This window comes from Ambystoma mexicanum, chromosome 14, assembly GCF_040938575.1.
Source record: "Ambystoma mexicanum isolate Mex_15411 chromosome 14, UKY_AmexF1_1, whole genome shotgun sequence".
In the NCBI taxonomy this organism is placed as follows: domain Eukaryota; kingdom Metazoa; phylum Chordata; class Amphibia; order Caudata; family Ambystomatidae; genus Ambystoma; species Ambystoma mexicanum.
In genome coordinates this window covers 223,764,849-223,789,505 of record NC_090940.1, presented here as the reverse complement: position 1 = coordinate 223,789,505, position 24,657 = coordinate 223,764,849, and the positions used below count along the sequence as shown (strand labels likewise).

Here is a 24,657-nt window from a genome sequence, read left to right as displayed (position 1 = left end):
AGCCTGGCAAGTGCCCCCCCCCACACCCACCTCTGCCAACCATGTCACTATCTATCTCTCCTATCCTTTCCAACTGCTTCTCTATCTCATATCCTTCTCCAGTCACTAAATCTGGCAGGAAGAAACTTAAGGACATACTTGGCTCCAACACAGGCCTTCCTATTGCAGACACCTATGTCACTGCTTCTGCCAGAGAGACTATCACTGACATCCTCATCTTGGTTAACGCTCCTGATCTATGGACTCGCTACATGGTTATCTTTCTCTCTCCTATCGCCTCTTATCCCCTTAATGGTGGCACTCGCTGGGAGGTCCTCCTTGACCTCTTCACCATTTCCAGAGTCATCATTAATGTTTATCTCAATGGAACCATTGTGGTGCAGGGTCCTCAACCCAACCTTCTTCTCTTCGACAGGCTCCTCCCTCGCCTCTCTAACCTCACCTCTCCCGCTGGCCAGGCTCCCTTGCCACCTGTGCCTTCCCCCTCCACTGCGCAGGCTCCCTTGCCCTCTGTGCCTTCCTCCTCCTCTGCACAGGCTCCCTTGCCCTCTGTGCCTTCCTCCTCCTCTGCACAGGCTCCCTTTTCTTCTGTGCCTTCCTCCTTCTCTGCACAGGCTCCCTTGGCTTCTGTGCCTTCCTCCTCTTCTGTACTGGCGTAGCTGCCCTGCCTTACTGCCCTGGCTCCCTTGTAGGCCTTGGCTCCTTTGACTCCCTCCACTATCCTCCTGGCCCTCTTGCCACCCTCTGGGGGGACCACTGTGCCCCCTCCCCCCAAGGAAGACCTTCAAAGATGGCAAGCTGCTCCACATTGTCACCCTCAACACCCGCTCTGCCGTCAAACACTCGTTGGACATCTGCAACCTCCTCGAACTTATAGTTCTCGATTTGCTCGCCATCAGAGACCTGGTTCAGGGATAGCTCCGCCACAAGCATTGACGCACTCCTCCCTGAAGGCTACAAAATCCTCTGTGCCCAGGCCTAAAAAGACAGCTTGGAGAGTGGCACTTATGTTCCCAGAATGGATACCTGTGTTCATCATCCCTACTCAGGCCTATGCCTCCGAGTGCCTAGTCTATATACTCTCACTATCCCCAAAATCCTCTCTAACTATTGCCACATTCTATCAGCCACCAGGTCAGCCCACCACCTTCCTCTCTGAATGGGCTGACTTGCTCTCCTCTCTACTTTCCTCCTCCTGTTGGGTGATCTTAACATCCACCTGGACTCTCCTCAAGTCCTTTCTGCAACCTTTGCGACTCTTCTCTCCCTTTCTATCCTTCCCTCAGGCCCCACACATACCGTAGGCCACACCTTGGAAGTGGTCATCTCTACTGATATCCCTCTTTCTATCCCTCTCACTACCTCCCTTTCCTGGACTGACCACTCTCTTATCTCAACACACCTGAAGCTCTCCTCTCCTCTTGCAGCAAAACCTACGGCACAGCCACTTGGCTACAAAGTCACCAGACTCGTGAAAAAAGTGACAGTGGCTGCTCTTGCCTCCTCCTACTCTCTTCCTCCCATCCTGACACATCCCTCGCTAACCTCAATCTCTTTATCTCCAACACTGTTGACATTCTTGCCCCTGTCTTGAGGGTCCGACTGAAGCCTTCCAAACGTGCAACTCTTGTTACGACTCTGACCTGACTGCCCTCAAACGCAAGTGCATGACAGCTGAGCGGAAATGGAATGCATCACGCGAACCATCTGACAAACTGGCCTCCCGTCTCCTTCAAAGGCATTACCTACTTTGCATCTGCACCAAGAAAAGTCTTTATTCAAGCCTGCATCTCTGTAGCCTCTAACAACACAGCGAACACTTCAAAGTCTGCAAAGAACTGTCCAATCCAGCAGCAGCCACTTCTGTCACACCCATCCAGGATCTTTGCTCGGCCCTGGCCGCACACTTCACCACAAAAACTCAGGACAACCTTTCCACCCTCTGTTCCACACCACAGCATACACCAACACTGGAGCCTCCCTTGTCCCCCCTCCTCTTACCCTCTCCTCTCTTTCACCCGTCACACCGGACGAGGTCAACAGACAAGTCCGATCTATGAAGGCTTCATCCAAACAGGTTGACCCCTGCCCCTCCAAAACCATTAAAGACAATATCGACTCCCTCGCCCCAGCCTTGGCTGATCTCTGCAATCTCTCCTTTTACCTCTGGAGCTTTACCAACTGCCCTGAAGCACTCCCTTGTGCAACCTCTTCTCATAAAACCCTCTGCCATTCCCTCCATTTCAGCAAACTACCGCCCTATCCCCATTACTCCTTTCCTGGGCACACTCCTGGAGAAACTGGCTATCTCTCCACTGACCCTCCACACTGAATCTATTGGTTCCTTCCACAACCATCAATATGGCTTTAGAGCATCCAGAGGCACGGAAGCTGCTCTGCTGAACACCTGTGAAGACCTGCTCTCAAATCTATTTTTTTTTTTTAAAACAATTTTAATTATTAAAAACAACCAACATTACAACCTTGTAGGACGTTCATATGACACAACACATCATGTTACACAAGCGTATTTACTGTCCTCTCCCCTCCCCCCCTAAACTCGAGCCGTCACCTGTGTGCCATCTGCATGTGCATCCTTGGGATTCTCTGTATTCATTGACTCATCTGAGTCTTCTGTTTCCTGGTTGTCCTGGTGAGGGTTCCCCATTGAGGTCACCAATTGTCTCCAAGCTATCAGGGGGCCTACTTCCTCCTCCCCCCCTTGGTGACAGCCTCAAACCATACCACAGTTTCTGCTTCAGCCCACCATATCTCCACTCTGGGCCTATGAGCTGACTTCCAACTCATTGCGATTCTGTGCTTGGCCAGCACGTAAGCCAAATCTTTCATTTTACTGACATGTTTTAAAGTACGCGGCCTGGTGAAGCTCCCGAGCATGCATGCCCAAGCAAACCGCACATCAAGCTCCACTCCCCCTGCCAGCCATTCTCATCCTTACTTCTTCCCAGAATCTTTGTATTTCGGGGCAGGCCCAAAACATGTGCAGCAGCCTTGCCTCCTCCTTCCCACACCTAGGGCATTGCTGTATCGCTGAGCCTCCAAACCTGGCTATTCTTCCAGGGGTCAAATAGGCTCTATGGGTGACGTACAACTGAATCTGCTGAAGCCTCGTGTTCCTGGACACCTTCTTGTGGTACTTTTGGCCTCTATCCCATTGTCCCTCTGTCATAAGTTCTCCCACCTCCTCCCAGGCATTCCTAAATTGGGGCAGCTCTTTCCTTGCCTTTGTACTCAGGAGCTCATATATCCTTGATATTTCGTGCCCTCCCTCAGAGACGTCATACATCGTTTCCAGAGTGGCATCAGGTCCTTCCGTTAATACCGTCTCAGGCCACCTCTCCTTCACCCGTTTGAGAAGCCTAGTGTAAGTGATGTATTGGCCTCCATTCACTCCTGTCTCCTCCTGCAACCTCTGGAATCCCACTGCCTCCCCGTCCTGCCATATATCTCAGAGGGTAGCTATGCCCACCGGTTCCCAGTATTTGCGGACCACTTTAAGCAATTGGGAGTCTGCCCCACACAGTGCCACCAGCGGGATCTGCCATGAGAGTGGGTCTGGATCACCCACTGTTCTCCAAGCTCTATGCCAGATCTCCCATCCCAGCGTCAGCAATCTCCCCATCTCCGCCACTTTAGCTTTATGCAGCCACACTATCTCGTTTAAGTAGTAAGGGGCAGAATCCCCTCATAAAAGCCTAGTTTCCGCAGAGACCTCTGCAGACAGCCACCTGGCCACATATAACAGCTGTCCTGCCAAGTAGTACAATTCAAAATTCGGCAAATTTATGCCCCCCTTATCACTTGCGTTTTGCAGTTTCCACAGGGCAACCCTATTCCTGGAGTTGCCCCATAGGAAGCCCCTACACATGCTGTGAAGTTTCACAAAGAAGCGTCTAGGAACAAGGAACGGGACATTCACAAAAAAATGCAAAAGTCTGGGCAAAACCACCATTTTAAGCAGGGCTGCTCTACCCACCATGCCCAGGGGTAGTCGGGACCAGAACACCATGCTATTCTTAATGCCCTCGACTGCCTTCCCTGTATTAAGTTTATGTTCCACTTCCATCCCATGGTAAATGCTTACACCCAGATACCGGAATGTCACAGGCTGCCAGGGTATTTGCAGGATTGGTAATCTTTCCAGTGGAATGTTCCTATATCTTCCCAAGGGGAACAAACTGGACTTCCCGGGGTTCACCTGTCCATCTTGAAAAATCAATACTCTTCATTTGAATGATAGACGTAACTTGATGGCTGTGGGCCAACCGTCTTATGCACCGAATTATAGAAATATAAACTGCTATTCTTGACCAACGAGCGGCCATTTTAAATGTAGCAAGAATCGCCATTTTGCTTGTTAACTATTGCTCATTGCTTTCTGTCTAAAAACTGCTTTGCAGCTTGCAATTCTTGTGGATTCTGCTTACTCTGCTCAACTGTTAACATTGTTGTCTGAATATGAAAGGACAAGGTCGCGGGACTGAAGAGTTTGTTGAAACTCCTCATGAGTAGCCCAGAGAGGAATGCCCACGCTCCCTCTCTGTAGCCTTGGGAGAGAGCTGCAGGGCATTTAATCACTTCACAGCTGCCAGCCAGTCTCGTACGATGGTAGAATATGTTAAAATAATACAGCTAAAAGCTTGAATTATGCTTTTCTTACGGCCCCCCTTCGTAAAACCCTTTAGAACGTGTCGGCTCCCAGGACACGAATAGTACCTCATAGATAGCAAAGCTTGGAATGTGGCTCTTCCCCCGTGTGCAGCTTGCTTCCAAGAACAGAAGCACCGTGTTCTGTTCAACAACTAAAAGATGCCTCCGCACTTTCTAATTGCACATTGTTACTAGAATAGACATCGAAAATGTCATAATCGTCATACTCGTCAGATATGTCCATCGTCATCCCGAGTTCAAAGGAACTTAATAAAGAGGGGTGTTGAACATGACTTTGCTGATTGTATGATATGGATTTTGTATATATGTAACTGATGTACGTAATTCGCTCTCTTGCGTCCCTCGAGGTCTAGGAAACTCACGTCGCGGCCAATTGATACTATCTTTTGCTTGCAATAAACCCTAGCATTGGGAATTTGAACCTCGTGTCTGGCGCATCTTTTCGTGTATGGTTATTGCCTTGTTTCCATAGCACGAGGGACTCCTATGCCCGAGAGGGTGGCATAACGGTTCATCACTTCCAACACACACTGGAGGTTCTCCTCAGTGTATCGCAAATAGAGGAGCATGTCATCTGCGTACAATATCAGTTGTGTGCCGCTCGTAGTTCGGATTCCCACCTCCCCGTACTGTTGCCGCAGGCATATTGCCAGCGGCTCTAATGCCAGGATGTATAACATGGGCGACCAAGGACATCCCTGTCTGGTCCCCCTGCTGAGCTGCCATTTGTCAGAAATTGTAGTTCCCGTTTTAACTCTCGCAGTCGGGGAGTTATATAATATCTGGACCCATCTGGTATATCCTGGCCGCTTTCAACCACAGCCACCGCACCGAATCGAATGCTTTGACCGTGTCTAATGACACGATGGCCAGCTCACCCGGGTCTCCCTCGGTCTGGTCGATAATATGGTGCAGCCTCCTATGGTTATCTGTAATATTCCTACCGGGGACATATCCTGTCTGATCTATGTGTATCAACTTACCAATTACCTTTTTTTTTAACCAATTGGCCAACACTGCCGTGAGTATTTTACTGTCCTGGTTGAGCATAGACAGGGGCCTATAAGACCCGCAGTCCCCTTCTGGTTTGCCTGGCTTCAGGAGCGGGACGATTACTGCCTCGCGGAGAGACGCCGGCAGTTCCCTCCCTCCCCCCCCCCCTGCTCATAAGCCTCATTAAACATGGCTAGTGGCGGTCGAAGCAGCTCCTGCTTGTATACTTTATAGAACTCACTGGGTAGCCCATCCGACCCAGGCGCCTTACATGTGGGCAGGTGTTGGATCACCACGTCTAATTCGTCTACGGTGATGGGGGCATCTAGCGCTGCGCATTCTAAATCGTCCAAGGTGGGCAATCCTATGTCTTCTATTGCTTCCTGTATTTCTTGGCTCATCTCTCCTCCTGTATCCTCGTATAACCTTCTATAATACTTGAGGAACTCCCCGTTTACTTCTTCCTGGGTATTATATATTTGGCCTTCCGCGTCCTTGACCTCTCTGATCATTGGGCAGGGGGTCTCATTTTTATATAACCAGGCTAGTAATCTGCCTGGCTTGTCTCCCCCTGCATGTAGACTCTCTGTATATTTCTTGTAATTTAATCTTGGCTGCCGGGCCTGGCCTTTCTAGTTTGTCATCTGATCTGTCTTCCCTGGGGTTCAGTGTGCAGTTAAAGTCCCCTCCCCACACCATTGCACCCCCCACAATGGGGCTAAATTTGCTGTATAGGGATATAAAGTATGCTGCTGTGTCATGGTTGGGGGCATACAAATTTATAATGTTTACTTCTCTATTTTCCAGGAGTCCTGCCACGACCACCATCCTACCCTCTGGGTCTATCGTAGAGCTGAGTAGCTGAAATGGCACATGTGGTGCCACCCATGTGATCACCCCTCTTGCATATGCAGAGTATGTGGCCCCTATGACATTGCCTCTCCATTTTTTCCTCACCGTCTCTAACTTCTCTATAGTGAGGTGGGTCTCCTGTAGCAGAGCTGTGTCAATCCGCATCCTCCTCAGGTACATCATCACCTTGTTACATTTTAGGTTACTATTGAGGCCCCGCACATTCCAGGTAACAATTCTGAGATTACCCGATGCCATTGGCGTGATATATGCCATACAGATCCCACTTCCGTCTCAATACCCCTAGGCTCGTTCCCCAATTCAACCCCCCCCCATTTAAACTTCCTAAAACTAAAAACACTCCCAACTTCCCTTCCCCCCTCCCTCCCGCTCCTCTTCTTTCAACTGCAACCAACCACCGCACACAACCCCTTCCCTCCCCACCCTACCTCAAAAAGTGCCCAGCTCCATCCCTGGATCTCAGGCTCCCACTGCGTTTGGACCTACGCTGGTGCCCCAGGCCAAGACCCCAGCAGGGTGTCACCACACTATCGGGGACCTAACGAACTTCTAAATGGGGTGTGAAGAATAGCGCTGCAAGGCTCCATAGTGAAATAATAGTCACCATGCTCATGTTACCTTCCTTATCCGGTCTATTCCTACGACCAGTAGGCCGCATCAGTGGCTATAATCAAGTCCCATGGTCCCAAGCTGCACCTGCGTCAGGCGCCCCCATCGTGCATTACTTATCACCCCCATCTGCGTCTCTCGTCCGAGTGTTCGACTCCTGGGGGCTGCCTTGCATATCGAGCCATCCCATGGCCTCCTCCGGAGTTTAAAAAAAAAAGGTGCTGCTCTTATAAAAGACTTTCATTTTTGCTGGATAAAGCAACATGTACTTATGGCCGGCTTCTCTCAATCTCCTCTTGACCGCCCCAAAGTTCATTCGACTCCGCTGCACCTTCAGAGTATAGTCTGGGTAGGCCGTTATGTGTGCCGCCCCTCTTTTGATTGTACCACCTTTTCGGAAGTGCTCCACTATCCATTCTCGATCCCGGTAATTGAGGCTTTTGGCGATCACTGGCCTAGTTGGGGTACCCGGCGGCGGCTTCCTCATCAGGGCCCTATGCGCCCTTTCCAACGCAAACCCCTGAGACAGGAACCCTCCAGATATCTCTTGTAACAACATGGTTTCAATAAAATCTGTGGGGTTGTGGCCTTCTGCTCCCTCAGGCAAACCCACAATGCGTATGTTATTTCTCCGGGCCCATCCTCCCGCTTCCTCCGTCCTGCTCTCAAATCTTGACATGAACACCCACTCCATCCTCTTTCTCCTTGACCTCTCCTCTGCCTTCGGCACTGTTAACCACGACATCCTGATCGCACATCTCTGTGACACCCTGGGAATCGCAGGTCACTACCTGGCATGGTTAAACTCCTTACTCTCTGACCACTCAGGTGGAACTTGGAGCCTTTCACTCGACTATCACTCTCTCAACCTGTGCCGTTCCCCAGGGATCTAACCTATACCCCTGGTTCTTGAACATCTATATGGCTGCCCTGGCACATCTAATCGCCACTTTCACCTCTAACTTTCACTGCAACGTGGATGACACTCGACTATCTTTCAGACTACCCTCAGCCACCTCCTCCCCCTCACTCATATCTGACTGTCCGCTATTCAGTTTTGTTATGCTGCAAACGACTGCTGCCTCAATGCCACTAAGACTGAGATCATTTGCATTGCACATCTGCTCCCGCTTTCCCACTTTTGCTCTGGCTGGCCTCCCTTGGCCCTGCACCCGCACCCACCTGCGAAGCAGAAACCTTGGGGTCATCTTCGACTCGACTGTCTCTTCAAATTTCAGAAATCTCTAAAAAGTTTAACTATCTGCTTCACCTCCTCAGAGGTACTCTACCTTTTCTCACTTTCCCCCAGAGGCTCACTTTCTCCAGAGCCATGGTTCTCTCCAGGCTGTACTATTGCCACAACCTCTTCTTGAAGCTCCCATCTTCTGCCCTGCGCCTTCTGCAACTCATCCAGAGCCGAACCGTGAGACTTATCCTTGGCCTCAATCCCAGGGACCGCATCTCTCTGGCAATGAAATTCCTTCACTGGCTCCCACTGGCAGCAAGGATCACCTTCAAGACCTTTGCATTGTTTATAATGCTTTCTGGGGCCTTGGACCTACCCACATGCAACGCTGGCTCCTTAAATACTGTCCCTCACAAGTCCTCCGCTCATATGCCGCCAACCTTTTGCGAGTGAGCCGGTTCTCCAAGCAGAGATTTGGAGGGTGATCCTTATCCTCAGCAGGTGCCTCCCTCTGGAATAGCCTCCCTGTCACCCACTCTTAAGGAGGTTGAAGGAGACTTGCTAGATAAAACACGGTATTCTCACTTTTCCTTGGGGAAAAACGGCACCTAATGTCCTCCCCAAAGATGTATGGCATACTGGTAGTGTGGGACTAAAACAGTGAGTCATTACTGATGACAAAATTCATATATAGCCCAATGTGAACGATGGTACTGAGACGGGAGAAGGAGGACTATAGCAATGAATATCACTGAAACTTAGAAGCACACCTTGTGCTCTAGTTATGATCATGCGATAAGTGTCGGGACATTCAGAAGCACCAAACCAAAGAGAAAATGGAGAATCGTACTCCTGACGTGGGTCGGTACAGCTGTGGGAATCCAGCTGCATGGCTGAGCGGGGAAGCGCCTGGAGACGCTGTCCGGAGAAGGTTGAAGGTGCGCTGCATTCATGCTTGGAGTAGAGTAAGCTGCCGACGGATGGAGAAGGCATTGTGGGAACCAGAGTGGAAGAGACACACCATATCCGAAGCCGGTTTGGAAACCGGAGGGACGTGGAGCAGACTGGAGAGCAGGCAAGATTGTGGCAGTGTCGGAAGAGGAAGCTCCGAGACCCTAGGTCCGCTGCGTGGAAGTGAGGAGCAGGAGACGCTCTACTAGGAGAGCCACGCAGTGCGAGGACCAGGGAGCCTACGCAATACTGGCAAGAAGACCATGCTTACTACTAGGCATCACACAGACTACAGAGAACACTTAAGCAGCCAGAAGAGACCGATGAGCCCACACAGGGAGATTGGGGTGCCTCGAGGCATACAACGCACACCAATTGAAAGTAATTTGAAAGCCTGGGAGAACCCGAGCAGGGCAGGTTGGGGAACCTGGCAAGCGCATGAAGTTGTGAATGAAAGGCAGACAAAGGCCCAATACTCAAATGGAAAAGAGTATGAATATATGAGAGTGTTAAAACATTGGCAAAGTCCTGGGAGGAGAGTATACCAGGCACCTTGAATGTCTGGGACCCGCACCCAAAATACAAATAGTCACGTTTTGACGAAGACCTGGTAGTAGAGTACACCAGGTCTTTTTTTGTTCATGAGTCAGGAGACTCACACCTGAACTGTGCGGAAAGCAAGCCAGAGGAGAAAGTAAAGAAAACTTATGAATGTGTGAATTCTAGGGAGAGGGAAATCTCTTGATACAAATTCCTTAGCATATATTTGAAAGTGGAGGAAAGGCTGAGAGGAGGCGTACACCCTCTTGGTGCTTATGCGACTGTGAAAGAAATAAGAAATTTGGGTGAACGGAAACCCTTTCCAATGACACTCAAACCTTTGGTTGTTTATTTCTTTGACACTTTTTTGGAACTTGTGAACTACAGCTGCAAGTGGCAGCTAGAGAACATTAAGCCATTTTGCACTTTATGATGGGTTTAGCGTGCAAGGGTCAACGTAGGGTTTTGGACATATGATGGAAGACTTTTACTTTGGATATCTTGACAGAGACTACAGTAAGTTTTGTTGAGGCAGGGGAACCCCTCCTACCGTTCGGGAAAGATAGACTTTTCTCCAACCCGTTTCTTTTAATAAAAGTTTAAAGCAATCAACCATATACCTCTGGGTCTGAATCTTAGGGCCTCATTACAGTTTTTTCCCGGTCTGGATAAATTGCTGATAAGTCCTGCACCAGCACTTTTTCCGACCCAGTAAAGGTAAGAGCAGTTTGCTGGTATCTCGCATGAATTACTGGCGGGATAGGGCAAACATGTAATAAGCCCCATACTCGCGATATCTCACAGATGAAAGTAGCTTGCAGAAATGGCAGGCTTTGGGCCTTGGAGGGACATTAACAGTGTTTATTACACAGTCTTTAGTGTCATACATTCTTTTGAAACCCTATAGACTCAGGAAATGCTTTAAAGCAAGTGATGTGATTTATGGTGGCTTTTCTAAAAGATTACAGTCACCTGACAGTTCCATTCTATTTCTTCTTTTAGCGCTTCACCAATCTGTTGAGCTTTACTTATGGATCCGCACTTCCTGAGTCGTATCCTTGGACAAAAGATAAAAGTCACCCTAGAACTTGGCTCCTTTCAGGGAGTTTTGCAGCATGTGGACCCCAACAAAGCCATCCTTTTATGCAAAGGTAAGCTCATTTTAGTTGTTAAGCTGTAGGGGGCACTGCAGTGTGGATGATGAAAGTAATGTAGAGAATGGAGAAATGGCATTGGCTGTACCTCATGTTTACAAGTCTAATTCGTTTTTCATGTTGGGTGTCTGCCTTAGTCAAAAGAGCCATTGTCACATTACTCCCCCTTTGATTGGTACATGCCTTGTGCGCCACTTGCCTGTTGTAGGCCCCTCTGCCCATTTTATGCCCCTCTTGTAGGCCCTCCTCTTGTCCGTTATAGGCCCTTCCGTCCCTTATTACCAGCTCTTCCACCCCCTTTCAGCCTTCCTCTGTTTACCATTTCAAACACCACTCAGTCCCTTGCCCCTTTCAGCCCCTCTCCTTTGCCCTGTAGCCCCCTTCTACCTGCCCCTTTGATGCACACCCTTCATGCATGTGCTATAAAGTGCGTGTGCGGCCTAGGGCCGCAATACCTTCAACTCTCTCTTCCTAAATATCTTCCTTCTCGAGCTCTTTGCTCATCCGCATCCAACTCCCTCAGGGTCAGTCGCTTCCCCAAGCAACGAGTTGGTGGTGGAGCTCTCTTCGGCAGGGGCCTCTCTCTGGAACAGCCTTCCTGCCTCCCTGAATCTTGAGGAGAACCATCTCCGTTTCCGGAAGAACCTCAAAACCTTCATCTTTGCCTCTGCTTTCTCTCCACCTCTCCCCTCCTAAACTCCTGGCAGAAATGGCACTGGTTACCTGGCCACCCTTTCTGATTCTCGGGCCCAGGCCCTGCCAGTTGCCCACCTGCACTGCCTCCCTGGCAACCCCTGCACCTGGGGACTGTTTGCTGTATCCCTACAGTCCCCTACCAGCTCTATGTCTGCACTTACCTTGCACTTGCCACCATTGGCCGTTTTATTTATCTTATTTATTCTACTATCCCATGTACTGCACTTTTCCCCACACAATTTTCCCTTTCCCCCTCGCCATGCATGTGCTCGATCTGAATACCTGGCCTAGTAGGATCGTTGTTCTGTCTTCCCTTGTTCCTCCTCCCTTGCTTCGTCAAGCCTTAAAACACTTGTGTATAGGCACGTTATAAATGCTATATCTTATCATATCATGCTACCTGTGGGGTCCCTACCAAACACAGTACAACGTACCTGTTCCGCAGTGGCCTTGAAATTGCTCTGAACTATTTAGCTCTTGTTTGTAGCATGGAAGATCCTGGCTAGCTTGACACCAAAAGCTACCAGGAGGTCCATTTTGCCCCCCACAGCCTGCCGCCCCAACTGGTGCTACTCATAATATCTTTGTGACATTAAATCTGTGTTTTGGTATGTTTATAAAGTAGCATTAGACTGAATCTAGAAGGCATTTCAAGCATAATGGGTCAGATGTAATGTGCAAAAAGCTATTGTTTGCATCTCACATGGAAGTTAGATTTAGGGCATACTGTGTACTATCTGGTCTTTCTCCAGGGGTATTTGCTGTGGACTGGGTGATGTTGCCTTATACCTAGGAGAGTTCCTTTTAGCCCTTGCTGATCAAATCTTTCATTCGAGGGGATAGGGTCCTCCGACGTATTCCATATCTATGACAGTAATCACCACAGCTGTGCTGCTTTGGAAAATCTTTCGGCGTCTGCGTCCTGCGTCGAAGACGTCGATACGCCGCCCTCGAGGACCTCCTCCGATGGCCGACGTCACTGGATGGTATAAGTAGGACGCACAACGCCCGTAGCCTCGGTTCCATTTTTTCCACAAACGTGTTCGCTTCAGAGATCTCAGCGAGGCTTGACTCTTTGGAGTTTCTGTTCTTTCGGTTCTTCGAACCTGTTCGTTTGTAAGAAGTTTTCGAGATGTCTTCCTCTTCTTCCACCCCGCGTCCGGGCTTCAAGAAATGCGGGGACTGGGGGTCCAAGATGTCAGTGACGGACTCGCACAACGCCTGCCTCTGGTGCCTCGGGGAGGCCCACGACACGGATGATTGTGTCGACTGCCAGTCGCTTACGTCCAAAACCTTGCGGGAGCGCAAGAAGAAACTGTCGGTCGGTAAGGTGTCCAAGCACCGGCAGTCGAGGTCCACTGGGCTTTCGACGGACGATTCGAGGGGCCTCTCCGCATCGTTGTCGTAAGTCTAGGGGGTCTCGGTCCCGGAGTGGGTCCCGCCACTCCTCTGCCTCTTTGAGGTACTCCCGAAAGCACCGTCATCGGTCGCCTTCCCCGTCCTTGTCCGAGGACTCCGTCCGTCAGCGGGTCGCTTATCCCACCAAACATGCGAATGGGCTTCCTTTGGTAAGAAAATGCTGGCGATTCTTGAATCGCAGGGCACCGGTCTGTCCGCGCCTCCGAGTGGGGTCGGGAGTGACCGTACTAGGGACACTGCTTGTACGCCTTCGGGCTCGGGTGGTCGGCACGATTCGCGGGAAAGGTCCCGCTCGGACGAGGGGAATCGTTCTAGTCATGCCCGTTCCAGGTCCCGGTCCTCGATGCGCTCGAGACCGTGTGCACCTGTGATGTCTTCGAAGAAGACGTCGACGCTTGTGGCGCCGAGGTCGTCGAGGGACTCTCTCGAGGCTCTGCCTCCGAGGAAGTCATCGGCGCCAACACGCGCGGGGCTCCGCCCTCGAGGCCTGTGTCGACGCCGTCGATGCTGTCGGTGCCGCGTTCGGCGTCGACGCTGATTCACTCGACGCCTTTGCCTTTTGAGGCTGTTTCGAAGGGGGTAGAAGCATGGCTTTGTTCCCCATTCTGTGCCCACTTTCCACCATCTTGATTACATTTAGGAGGTGGATGAGGGCTCTGACGATGGCATGGTTCCTGATACAGTGCCAGATGAGATTATGTCGGGACATAGTCAGATTGAGGAACTGCGTCAGTCACTGCACGACACCAGTGGTCTGGACACCTCTCCGGAGGTGGAGTTTTGTAGGCCTGAGCCTGGCACCCATGCCAACTCCTCGTACTGGATCCTTATGTCAAGGATCACCGAATACTTGGGGTGGTCTGCTCCCCAGGGGATTGTCTTCAGGATGACCTCACGGATATCCTTGACCAAGGTCCACCAACTGACCCGGTACTGCCGTTCCATATGGCTCTACAGAGGAGGGTGGCGGCGGCTTGGACTGCTCCGGAGAGTCTCCCGGCAGTGGGCAAGTCTTTGCCACGAAAATACCGCCCAGCCAGTAGCGACCCCTGCTACTTGACCAAGCACCCGACTCTGGAGAGTTTGGTGGTGCAGGCGGCTACGGCCCCAGCAAAGCAGGCGTCGTATCCTACCATCCCTCCTATAGGGACGACAAGCGTTTTGATGGTTGGGCGAAGAAAGTGTTTTCTTCAGGCGGTATGGCTCTTCAGGCTGCCAACTCTGTATGTGCCTTGTCACGTTTCACGCACACTCTGTGGAACTGTGTTTCCTTAGCGGCTGAACATATTCAGTAAGGGGACGAATGGGATGGTTTTCTTGCTATGGTCCAGGATGGCAAGGATGCCTTGTGTGAGGCTGTTCAGTCGGGTTTGGACATGGCAGATTGCATCAGCCGGTCCACGTGGGCGAGCACCGTAATACGCAGGTTTGCGTGGTTGCGGAAGTCGGGGGTTGAGCCTTGAGAGGTTGCAGACCTCAAAAGCTGCAGCGAAGTCGTTGGGCGCTGCAGTTCGCCAACCTCTGCCATTTCGTCCTAGGGGACAGCAATGGAGGGGAATTATTACTCATCCTTTGGTAAAGCGAAAGGAGCTGCTAGTCAAAGGGGCCACCGTAGGAGTGCCAGAGGTGGAAAACAAGGTACTCGAGGTGGCAAGGATGCTCGGGCTGTTGCCTCTTTGCCCTCAGGCAACGCCGCAACCGCTTCAGCTCAGTCATGAGGCCATGTCCCATGGTTCGCTGGTCGGGGGAAGACTGGTGCAGCATTTTGTCGAATGGCGTGCCATTACTTCAGATGTGTGGGTTCTGGAGATCATAGCCCACAATCCACCAGGGAACCTCTCTTCGAAGAGTCCGGATCCGCTCCTTGCGCTGGAAATTCAATCCCTGCTGGAGAAAGGTGCCATAGAACTGGTGCCTGTAGCGGAGAGGAACAAGGGATGGTATTCCCCTTATTTTTTGATTTCAAAGAAAGATGGGGGATTGAGACCCATCATGGACTTGAGCGGTTTGAACAAACTCCTCAGGAAGGACAAGTTCAAGATGGTTACTCTTTCTCAAGTCCTCCAGGCCCTTCAACTTCAGGACTGGTTGGTGTCTCTCGACCTCAAGGACGCTTATTTTCATGTGCCGATCCATCCAAAGCACAGGAAGTACCTGAGGTTCGCGGTTGGCGACTCGCACTTTCAGTTTCGGGTCCTGCTGTTCAGATTGACCTCCGCCCCGAGGGTCTTCACCAAGCTCATGGTAGTGGTGGCAGCGCACCTCAGGAAAGGGGGGATTCACGTCTACCCCTACCTGGACGTTTGGTTGATCAGGGTGCGCTCTCCCGAGCAAGTCCTAGATCTGTCCATCACCTGCCACTCCCTCCACAAGCTGGGCTTCTCCCTCAACTTAAAGAAGTCCCACTTAACGCCAACTCAGAGGCTCCAGTACATCGGAGCAGTGCTCGACTTGTCCCTGGGGCAGTGTTTTCCTCCCCAAGTGAGGGCCCATCACATTCAGCAGATGGTGCAAAAGTTCCAACATGCCCAGAGTCTCCCTGCGTCAGAGTTCTTGAGATTGCTCAGCCTCATGGCATCCTGCATTCTTCTGGTGCCAGAGGCCAGGTTGTGGATGAGATTGTTGCAATGGGAACTCAAGCTCCAGTGGTCTCAGTCCTCCGGCAGGATGTCGGACCCCGTTCAGGTGCCGCCCTCGGTCGCCCAGGACCTTCTGTGGTGGGCCGTCGAAGGCAATCTGATGAAGGGGGCTCCATTTTGGCTACCCTGGCCGGAGGTGACTATCGTGATGGACGCATCCGTCACGGGATGGGGAGCTCATGCCAACGAGTTGACAGCCAGCGGTCGTTGGTCTCTGTCGGCGTCCAGACTCTATATCAGTCTGTTGGAGCTGAGGGCCATCAGGCTTGCCCTGAAGGCTTTTCTGCCGAATGTGCGAGGGAAGAATGTCCTGATTCTGACGGACAACACAGTGGCCATGCACTACCTCAACAAAAAGGGGGGGCAGGGTCACTTCCTCTGTGCAGGGAGGCGATGCAGCTCTGGTTCTGGGCAATCGAGCAGGAAATTTCGATCTCTGCAGTATATCTGGCCAGAGAAGAAAACGAGACGGCGGACGCTCTGAGCAGGCAGAGCGTGATCTCTCACGAGTGGGAGTTGGCTCAGGAGATTCTCCTGGAGATCTTCGTCCTTTGGGGGACCCCTCAAGTGGATCTCTTCGCCTCCAGTGTCAACCGGAAGTGCGAAAGGTTCTGTTCGCGGGAATTTCCTCCAAGAGGAGCCTTAGGAGACGCCTTTGTGGTGGAGTGGTCATTCCCACTGCTGTACGCGTTTCCTCCAGTCCCCGTCATTCCGCAAGTGCTGCGGAGGTTACAGAGGTTCGGTCCCCAGATGATCCTCATTGCTCCGGCATGGGCCAGGAGGACATGGTACCCGGACCTTCTCGACTTGTCCATCTGCCCTCCACGTCGTCTTCCCTACCGAGACGATCTGCTCTCACAGGAGGGGGGCCAGGTTCTCCATCCAGAGGTCATATCGCTCAACCTTCACGCTTGGCTTCTGAAAGGTTGAGGGATAAGGATTGGGACCTCCCTGAAGACGTGATGGAGGTGTTGCTTTCGGCCAGACGGCCAGCAACAAAGTCCCTGTACCGTTGCCATTGGAGAACGTTCTGCGACTGGTGCAGGGTTCAGAATGTGGATCATTTTTCATTTGACATTCCTGTGGTTCCGTCTTTTTTGCTTTCTTTGGCCCACAAGGGCCTGCAAGTGGGTACCGTTAAAGGTTAGCTGGCGGCGCTGTCCATATTTAAGCGCTCATCTGAAGAGTGTTCTTATTTTAAAATCCCTTTAATTTCTCAGTTTCTAAAAGGGCTCACTAATGTGTTCCATCCGTCACCTTTCCAGGTGCCCGGTTGGGATTTGAACCTTGTTCTCAAGTTTCTAATGGGTGCTTCGTTTGAGCCTTTGCATTCCTGCCCTTCGAGACTGTTAACGCTTAAAACTGTATTTTTAGTTGTGGTCACTTCAGCTCGCAGAGTGAGTGAGTTACAGGCACTTTCAGTTAAGCCACCCTTCACTGTGTTTCTCAAGGACAGGGTTGTCCTTAGAGTTCGTCCTTCCTTTCTTCCGAAGGTGGTGTCAGAATTTCATTTAAGCCAGAAGGTTATTCTTCCGGCGTTTCATCCTCCTCCGCATCCCCGTAAGGAAGAGGAGAGGCTCCATAGGCTGGATCCTAGGAGAGCTTTAAGCTTTTATATTTCATGCATGTCCCGGGTCAGAGTGGACGTCAACTCTTCATTGGTTACCCTAGAAGGCGTTCAGGACAATCTGTTACTAAGCAGACTTTGTCTTGATGGATTATCCTGGCAATTTCTGAATGTTACCGTTTGGCGGGTAAGGACCCTCCGATAGGCTTGCGGGCCTATTCTACCAGGGGTATGGCTGCCTCTACTGCCCTGCAGAGGGGTGTTCCTATTCGTAACATCTGTGATGCAGCCACGTGGGCTTCGGTCCATACTTTTGTACGTCACCACTCCCTCGATTGTATCCGTGGGCAGGATCTGGCCTTTGGCAAGGCGGTCCTTTACTCTGCAATTTGATTGGGCATTCTAAATTTCTATCTTCTAAATTCTTTTTCCCACCTCCTTTCGTTGGTACTGCTTTTGGAGTCTGTCATAGATATGGAATACGTCGGAGGACCCAATCCCCTCGAAGAACAAGTTACTCTCTTACCTGGTAATGTTCTTTCGATGGGATGGTCCGACGACGTATTCCATATCGCTCCCTCCCTGCCTTCCCTGATACAGAATTTCTTATGCGATTGCAGCTTACGCCTTCCCCGCTACAGAATTTCTTATGCGATTGCAGCTTACGTTTCCGCAAGGCTTTGTGTGGTCAGACTGGCAGAAGACCGGTGCCACACGTTCTGGGGGAAAAAACTACAACTGAGGTTACGGGCGTCGTGCGTCCTACTTATAACATCCAATGCCGTCGGAGGAGGTCCTCGAGGGTGGCGTATCGACGCAGGACGCAGACGCCGAAAGATTTTCCGAAGCAGCACAGCTGTGGCGATTACTGTCATAGATATGGAATACGTCGTCGGGCCATCCCATCGAAAGAACGTTACCAGGTAAGAGAGTAACTTGTTCTTCTCTGTATTTGCTTTGCTCGCACAGCCACCTGTCAGGTTTGTTTCCTGTGCTTCCTAATAGCTACATACATATTCTGCAAAATTAAGTCATTGTCTATCCTGTCTAATGGAGTATTTCTGCCAAAATGGTCATAAATTTACTGCCTGAAATGTAGAGCGTTGTATGATAGCTGTACTGGCTGATGAGGACCATAACTATAATGCCCGATTAGGGGCAGTGTCATACCTATTCGTTTTGTTGGCGGGAGAGGTCACACCTATAGTGCCTGATTTCATGTTTTTATTGCCAATGAAGTTTACCCAGGCTTATAGTGCCGGGAGTCGAAAGAAACTGAGGCAAGCATTATGCATAACTCTTTAATGCCACTCTTCACAGCAGGTTCTTTCAAACTTAACTTTTTTTCCTGTTTTACACACATATCTATATACATATTTCTCAGGCTTGTTGAATCTGCTTAGATCACATGCTATGCATAGGCCGACATATAGTGGACGCTGCAGAGTATTACAGTTGTTTTCGAAACTCGAAAAAGGGACGTCGACAGGGCGTGCCAGTAATACTATCCCTAGTGACATCCACTGTACCCATGATCCCTCACGCATTGAGGTCCCTCAGATTGTTTTTTTCCGCCATTCTAGACGGACGCGTATAGTAGAGTTCCTCTTTCGGCATAAAGACATTGGGGGTCATTATAAGGTTGACGATAAGGTGTTAACGGCACCGGTAAAAGTGCTAGTGCCGTTAACCCTTTACTGCCACACTACGAGGTCCCTTAGCGGGAGCCGCTAAAGGACCAGCATGCTAACAACGGGCCCGTTATTAATGGGCCCATTGTTAGCATGGTCCCCATTCCCATTGAGCCCTATGCGGGCTCGAATGGGAATGGGGATGGTTTCCCTGAATGGGGAAATACCGGGTCCTCCAAGGTTGGAATGGCCCGGTAATTCCCCATTCAGGGAACCCGGACCCGGTATGCGGTAAGGGGGTAGCCATGGCGCTAATAGCACCATGGCTACCTCCAACCTCGTAATGACCCCCATTGACTTATTTCAATTATCGATAGTTCATTCTTTCTATCCTTTACTTCACCGACCATCGAAACATCAAGCCGGTGAAGACGAAACTGCCCATCGAAAGACTTCCCCGACGGACCGTTCGGCCTTGGAAGGCCACCCCGTGCCTCGGCCCAGACAGTAGGCAGAGAGGAGGGGGGGGTCATTTTAGGATGTATATGCACCTTTTTTAACACTACTTTCGCCCAGCTGGCATAGTTTGTAGTTCTGGACTAAGACCCCATTTAAATTCTGCCCCAAGTGCAATCGTAAATTCCTGTGGGTCGACGAGCATTTAGTCTGTAACTTGTGTCTCCCAAGAGACCACATCGAAACGTCTTGTTGAGTGTGTAGGCTCTTCAAGCCCAAGACTTTAAAGGACCGTTCCACAAAACGCGGGGTTCACTACGCCAGGCAGTTTGAGGCCATGGAGGTAGAAGGCGCTTTCAGTGATGGCAGCAATGCCTACTTTTCGGACGGCGAGGGCCACTCGGTAGCTCCGGCTACCCAAGCGCAGGCCCCCGACCCCGTAGGACAGGCCGGAGGCCATGTTGTGGGGACTATACCCGTCGGCAGAAGCGCATCAAAAGCACACACCTCTAAACCCATAACCCCAAGTCGAGACTCGACACATGGGTCGAGTATTCACAACGCACGGCACCCAGGGAAAGATCCGTTGAGTCCCTGTCCTCTGGGCGTTCCCGTTCGACATCGCCGCACAACAGGAACCAACCACCGAAAGACTGCAAGGGTGTCGCGCGTAAAACTCCCTCCGAAGGCCGGTCGTCCGCAGACGAGGCTTCAGCCCTTCCCACTCCCGAAAGTTGACGCTCGGCTTTGGATCAGGTAGTAGGCCCCAAACAGTCAGATAAACATAGGGATAGAAGCCCTCATAGGGAAAAAACTTCGCAGAGAAGCCTAAGGAAACTAGGCCTATCCATAAGGAGGACAAACCTGTAGAGACTAGGCCTAAAAGATCTGGGGTTATTCCTCCCACAGATGAAGACTTGGGATTACCAAGGGTTGGGAAGGAAGTCATAAGTTCAGCAGAATGGTCTTCACAAGACCTAGACAAGGTCATGAGGAGAATGTCCTTTATGGCCAATTTCTATGAAAAGGACCCTGCATACTTCTAGAGTTTCCAATCCACCCCCCACCACAGCTCCCTCTGGGTCTCAAATCTCTGCTCAACCTTCTCAACCCCCTTCTAAAAGGTCTCGTACAGAAACTCCAGTGCATAGTATGGTCCTAGAGCTCTATGAACAGGACTCTGAACACGAAGACCTCTCAATTGTAGAGGCAGCTGACCCTCAGTACGACGAGGAGGCAGCAGACCCTTATTATGGGGACGATAAAGACCAAGAGGCTGACCCAGAGGCCAATATGTACCCGATAGACTCACATATCGATCAGGATCCTCCTATTGACAACCAACCCTTCTTAATGAGGTGCTAGCCAAGGCGACAGAGCACTTTCAAATTGACACCCAAGAAGTGCAGGAGGATAAAGACTTTGTAGAACAGATCCTTGGGGACAAGAAAACGGTGGCATAGTTTATTCCTTTACTCGAGTCAGAACAGCGCAGGATACAACCGTCATTAGAAGCCCCTAACCTCACACGGGGTGTGTACCCACGTGTAGAAAAGCTTTTTAAACTTGCACCGTCAGACCCACTGAATATTAGAGGGCAGCTGAAGCCAGACTCATTAGTTGTAACTACAACCCGTAAGAGCGGGCACCCCCTTTGCTTCCTCTGAGGCCACACCCGACAAGGAAAGCAAAAGGATTTACACCATGGGTAGGAAATTCCCCTCTGCGGTTTACCAAACCAGAATTGCAAACAATGCTACCCTTTTGGCCAGTTATAACTGCCACAAATGGGAGGAAGTGTCGGCTCTACTATTGTCGGCCCTAGAACCACTGAAATCCCAGCTAGCACAGGTGGCTGAAGACGGGAGGGCAGTGTCAAGCTTCTTACTTAAGACCAACCTTGACGTGCCGGACAATGCCGGAAGAATCATTGCTCAGGGTACTGTTATCAAATGTCATGCGTGGCTGCGGCAATCGGGTTTCAGGCCAGAAACACAGGCCACACTAATTAACATGCCTATTGAATTCAATGTGCTCTTCGGCAAGGCCGTTGAGGACACCGTTAAGACAGCCAAAGATGAGTATGACACACTTAAATCGTTGGGCCAACTCACCAACAAGCCACCTGGCTAAAGGGTTAATTGCTATTTTTGCCATTTTCGAGGCCAAGGTTCTCAATGGGGGTCCAATTAAAGTCGAAACCAAGTTTCCTCCTGGGGAAATAATCAGAGACAGTCCTCCCAGGGCTATCCTAGAGGACAGCGCAGAGGTCGCGGAAGGGGCAACCCCTCTAGAGGTGGCACCCCACCTCAGAAGCAGTGACATTCCGCTTCAGGTGCCCTCCCATGCCTCTCCAGTAGAAGGGCGCATTTCCAGCTTCACACACGCATGGGAGGGAATCACCTCAGACAGATGGGTGCTGTCCACAGTAGCAGGCGGATACAGTATCGAACTCCTCCAACGACCCCACGACCACCGCCCACGACAGAAGATCCACTCAAGAGAACACCAGCGTATCCTCCTCGATGAGATAGCAGCTCTTCTAAAGGACGCCATCAAAGTCGTCCCGGCCAACCAGGTAAACGGGTATTTATTCATCTTACTTCCTTGCGCCAAAGAAAGATCTGACAATGCACCCAGTATTAAATGTGCGCCCTGCAAACAAGTATGTCACACAAGTTCTGCATGACTACGCTACAAGAGGTAATCTCTCTACTAAAAAGGGGGATTATATGGCAACATTGGATATGAAAGATGCCTAATTTCATATTTCAATGTTCCCAGCGCACAGAAGATTCTTGTGTTTCAAGATAGCGAACCAGCACTAACAATACAAAGTGCTGCCCTTCAGAATAGCCTCTGCTCCAAGGGTATTAACAAAGGTACTGGCGGTGGTGGCAGCGCACCTACGCAGGGAGGCAATCCCAGTGTACCCTTACCTGGACGACTGGCTCATTACTGGGCCCCCCCCGCCCCTAATTTGCAGACAAAACATTCAAAAGACAATCGCCCTCCTCTTTCAATAGGGCCTCTCCATCAACGAGAAAAAGGCAAATATAGTGCCAAGCACTTCCAAAACAGTTCATGTATGCTGTCTTAAACACACAAGAGGGGTTGGTCTTTCCGTCAGAGGAAAGAGTCCAACATTTGTTACTGCATTATCAGGCCGGCCGCCAGATAAGGGTACGCAAAGCTATGCGTTTGCTAGGCATGATGGCATCTTGCATTTACCTAGTTCCTCACGCGCGCCTGTGCATGAGACCCATGCAGGAGCGGTTGGCGAAACAGTGGTCTCAGGCAAGTGGTCAGTGGGACGATCTAGTGGTCGTTTCTTCAATACTTGTACAAAATCTTCACTGGTGGACAATGAAAAATCAGTTGAAGGGGAAACCCTTCTACGATCCAGAAATAGAGGCAATTGTCACGACAGACGCCTCTCTAGCGGGGTGGGGCACTCATTACCTTCATCACACAGCTCAGCGTCTGTGGTTCTGCACGGCTGCCCAAAACCACATCAATATGCTAGAACCTCTGGCTGTATTCAAAGCCCTTCGGGCATTTGAATCCCATTTAAAGAACCAATCCGTGCAAGTCCTGACAGACAGCACTACAGCGATGTTTTATATCAACAAACAAGGGGCACATGTTCTCCAAATCTGTCCAATTTGGAAATAGGCACTAACAGAAGATGTTCCTATCATCACAGCATGTTCCAGGGGAACTCAACTCTCTAGCATACTCATTGAGCAGGGATCCCCTATCAGAGGAACACGAGTGGCGTCTACATGAAAGAGTCGTAGAACACCTCTTCTCTCTATGGGGTTTCCCCACAATAGACTTGTTCGCTACAAGCAAAAACAGTCAATGCCCAGACTTCGCGTCCAGGCTCCCCCAGCCAGGCTCCAAGGGGAACGCCCTATGGATGAACTGGTCAGTGAAATTTGCCTACGCTTTTCCCCCAACATCTCTCATGAGGAAGGTGGTGAACAAGGTCCACAAGGAACCGATGAAGCTTATCCTAGTTGCTCCTATGTGTGCAAGACAACCATGGTATCCACATCTGCGCAAACTGGCGATGTGTGATCCCATCAAACTCCCGTGCCCAGACAATCTACTTACTCAGCACGAGGAACAAGCAGTGCACCCGCAGCCTCACTCAATGAACTTGGCTGCATGGCTCCTGAAGTCATAGAGTTCAGACATCTTAACCTGCCACAGAGATGCATGGATATCTTGAAAGAATCAAGAAAACCAAATACTAGATACTGTTACTTTGACAAATGGAGAAAATTTGTAATTTGATGCCAGTCTAAACAAATCAACCACATAGAATATACTCCCTCCCACATTCTAACTTCTATGCTCCATTTGCTAGATGCAGGGTTAGTATTTAACTCCCTAAAGGTCCACCTGGCGGCTTTATCAGCCTACACCACTTCCCATAATAAGGTTTCATGGTGGAAGGTGCCTGTCTTCAAGGCATTCATGGACGGAGTAAAGAGACTCCACCCTCCTATTTCTAACCCACCGCCAGGATGGGATCTCAACGTGGTACTTTCTAAGCTCATAGGACCCCATTTTGAGCCAATGCACAAGTCTAGTCTAAAACACCTAACTTACAAAACCGCTTTCTTAGTGGCTCTCACTTACATAAGAAGAGTAAGTGAAATATAAGCAGTGTCAGTGCAGGATCCGTTCTTTGTTGTACATAAAGACAAGCTGGTTTTATGTACTCACCCTAGGTTCTCCCCTAAATTCATCTCCAAATTTCACGTAAACCAGTCAATTGAGCTACCGGCTTTCTTCTAGGAACCCAACAGCTCAGCTGAGGTGAAACTACACCCACTAGATGTGAGGGCGGTCCTCTGCTATGTAGATAAGACCAGACCACTAAGAAAAACAGATCAATTGTTTGTCTCCATAGTGCCAGGCAGAGAAGGTGACCACATTTCAAAGAATGCCATCTTTAGGTGGATAATTAGATGTATCCAACTGTGCTATTCCCTATCAGATAAGACACTGCCTTTTACGCCCAGGGCTCACTCCCCAAGAGGCACAGGAGCCACCCTAGCTTTCATTGCAAATGTCCCCTTAGACAGTATTTGCAAAGCAGCTACATGGAGCTCAATACATACTTTTACTCGGCACTACTGCATTGACACTCATTCCCAAGACAGATACACAAGTGGAAGAAGCGGTTCCAAGACATTTATTCGCTCATGAACCTTCTCACATCCCACCTCCTCCTTCT

General features: G+C 50.3%; 1 protein-coding gene across 3 annotated transcripts in view; it reads left to right on the top strand.

Annotated features, from left to right (window-relative positions):
- Window positions 1–24,657, top strand: part of EXD1 (exonuclease 3'-5' domain containing 1) — a 1,277,614-nt gene that overhangs the window by 52,597 nt on the left and 1,200,360 nt on the right. For all 3 annotated transcript variants that reach the window (XM_069638368.1, XM_069638367.1, XM_069638369.1), the window contains exon 2: window positions 10,847–10,995. In XM_069638368.1, the coding sequence (XP_069494469.1) occupies window positions 10,875–10,995 (121 nt within the window). In that variant the 5' untranslated portion in view covers window positions 10,847–10,874. The remainder of the gene's footprint in view (window positions 1–10,846; window positions 10,996–24,657) is intronic.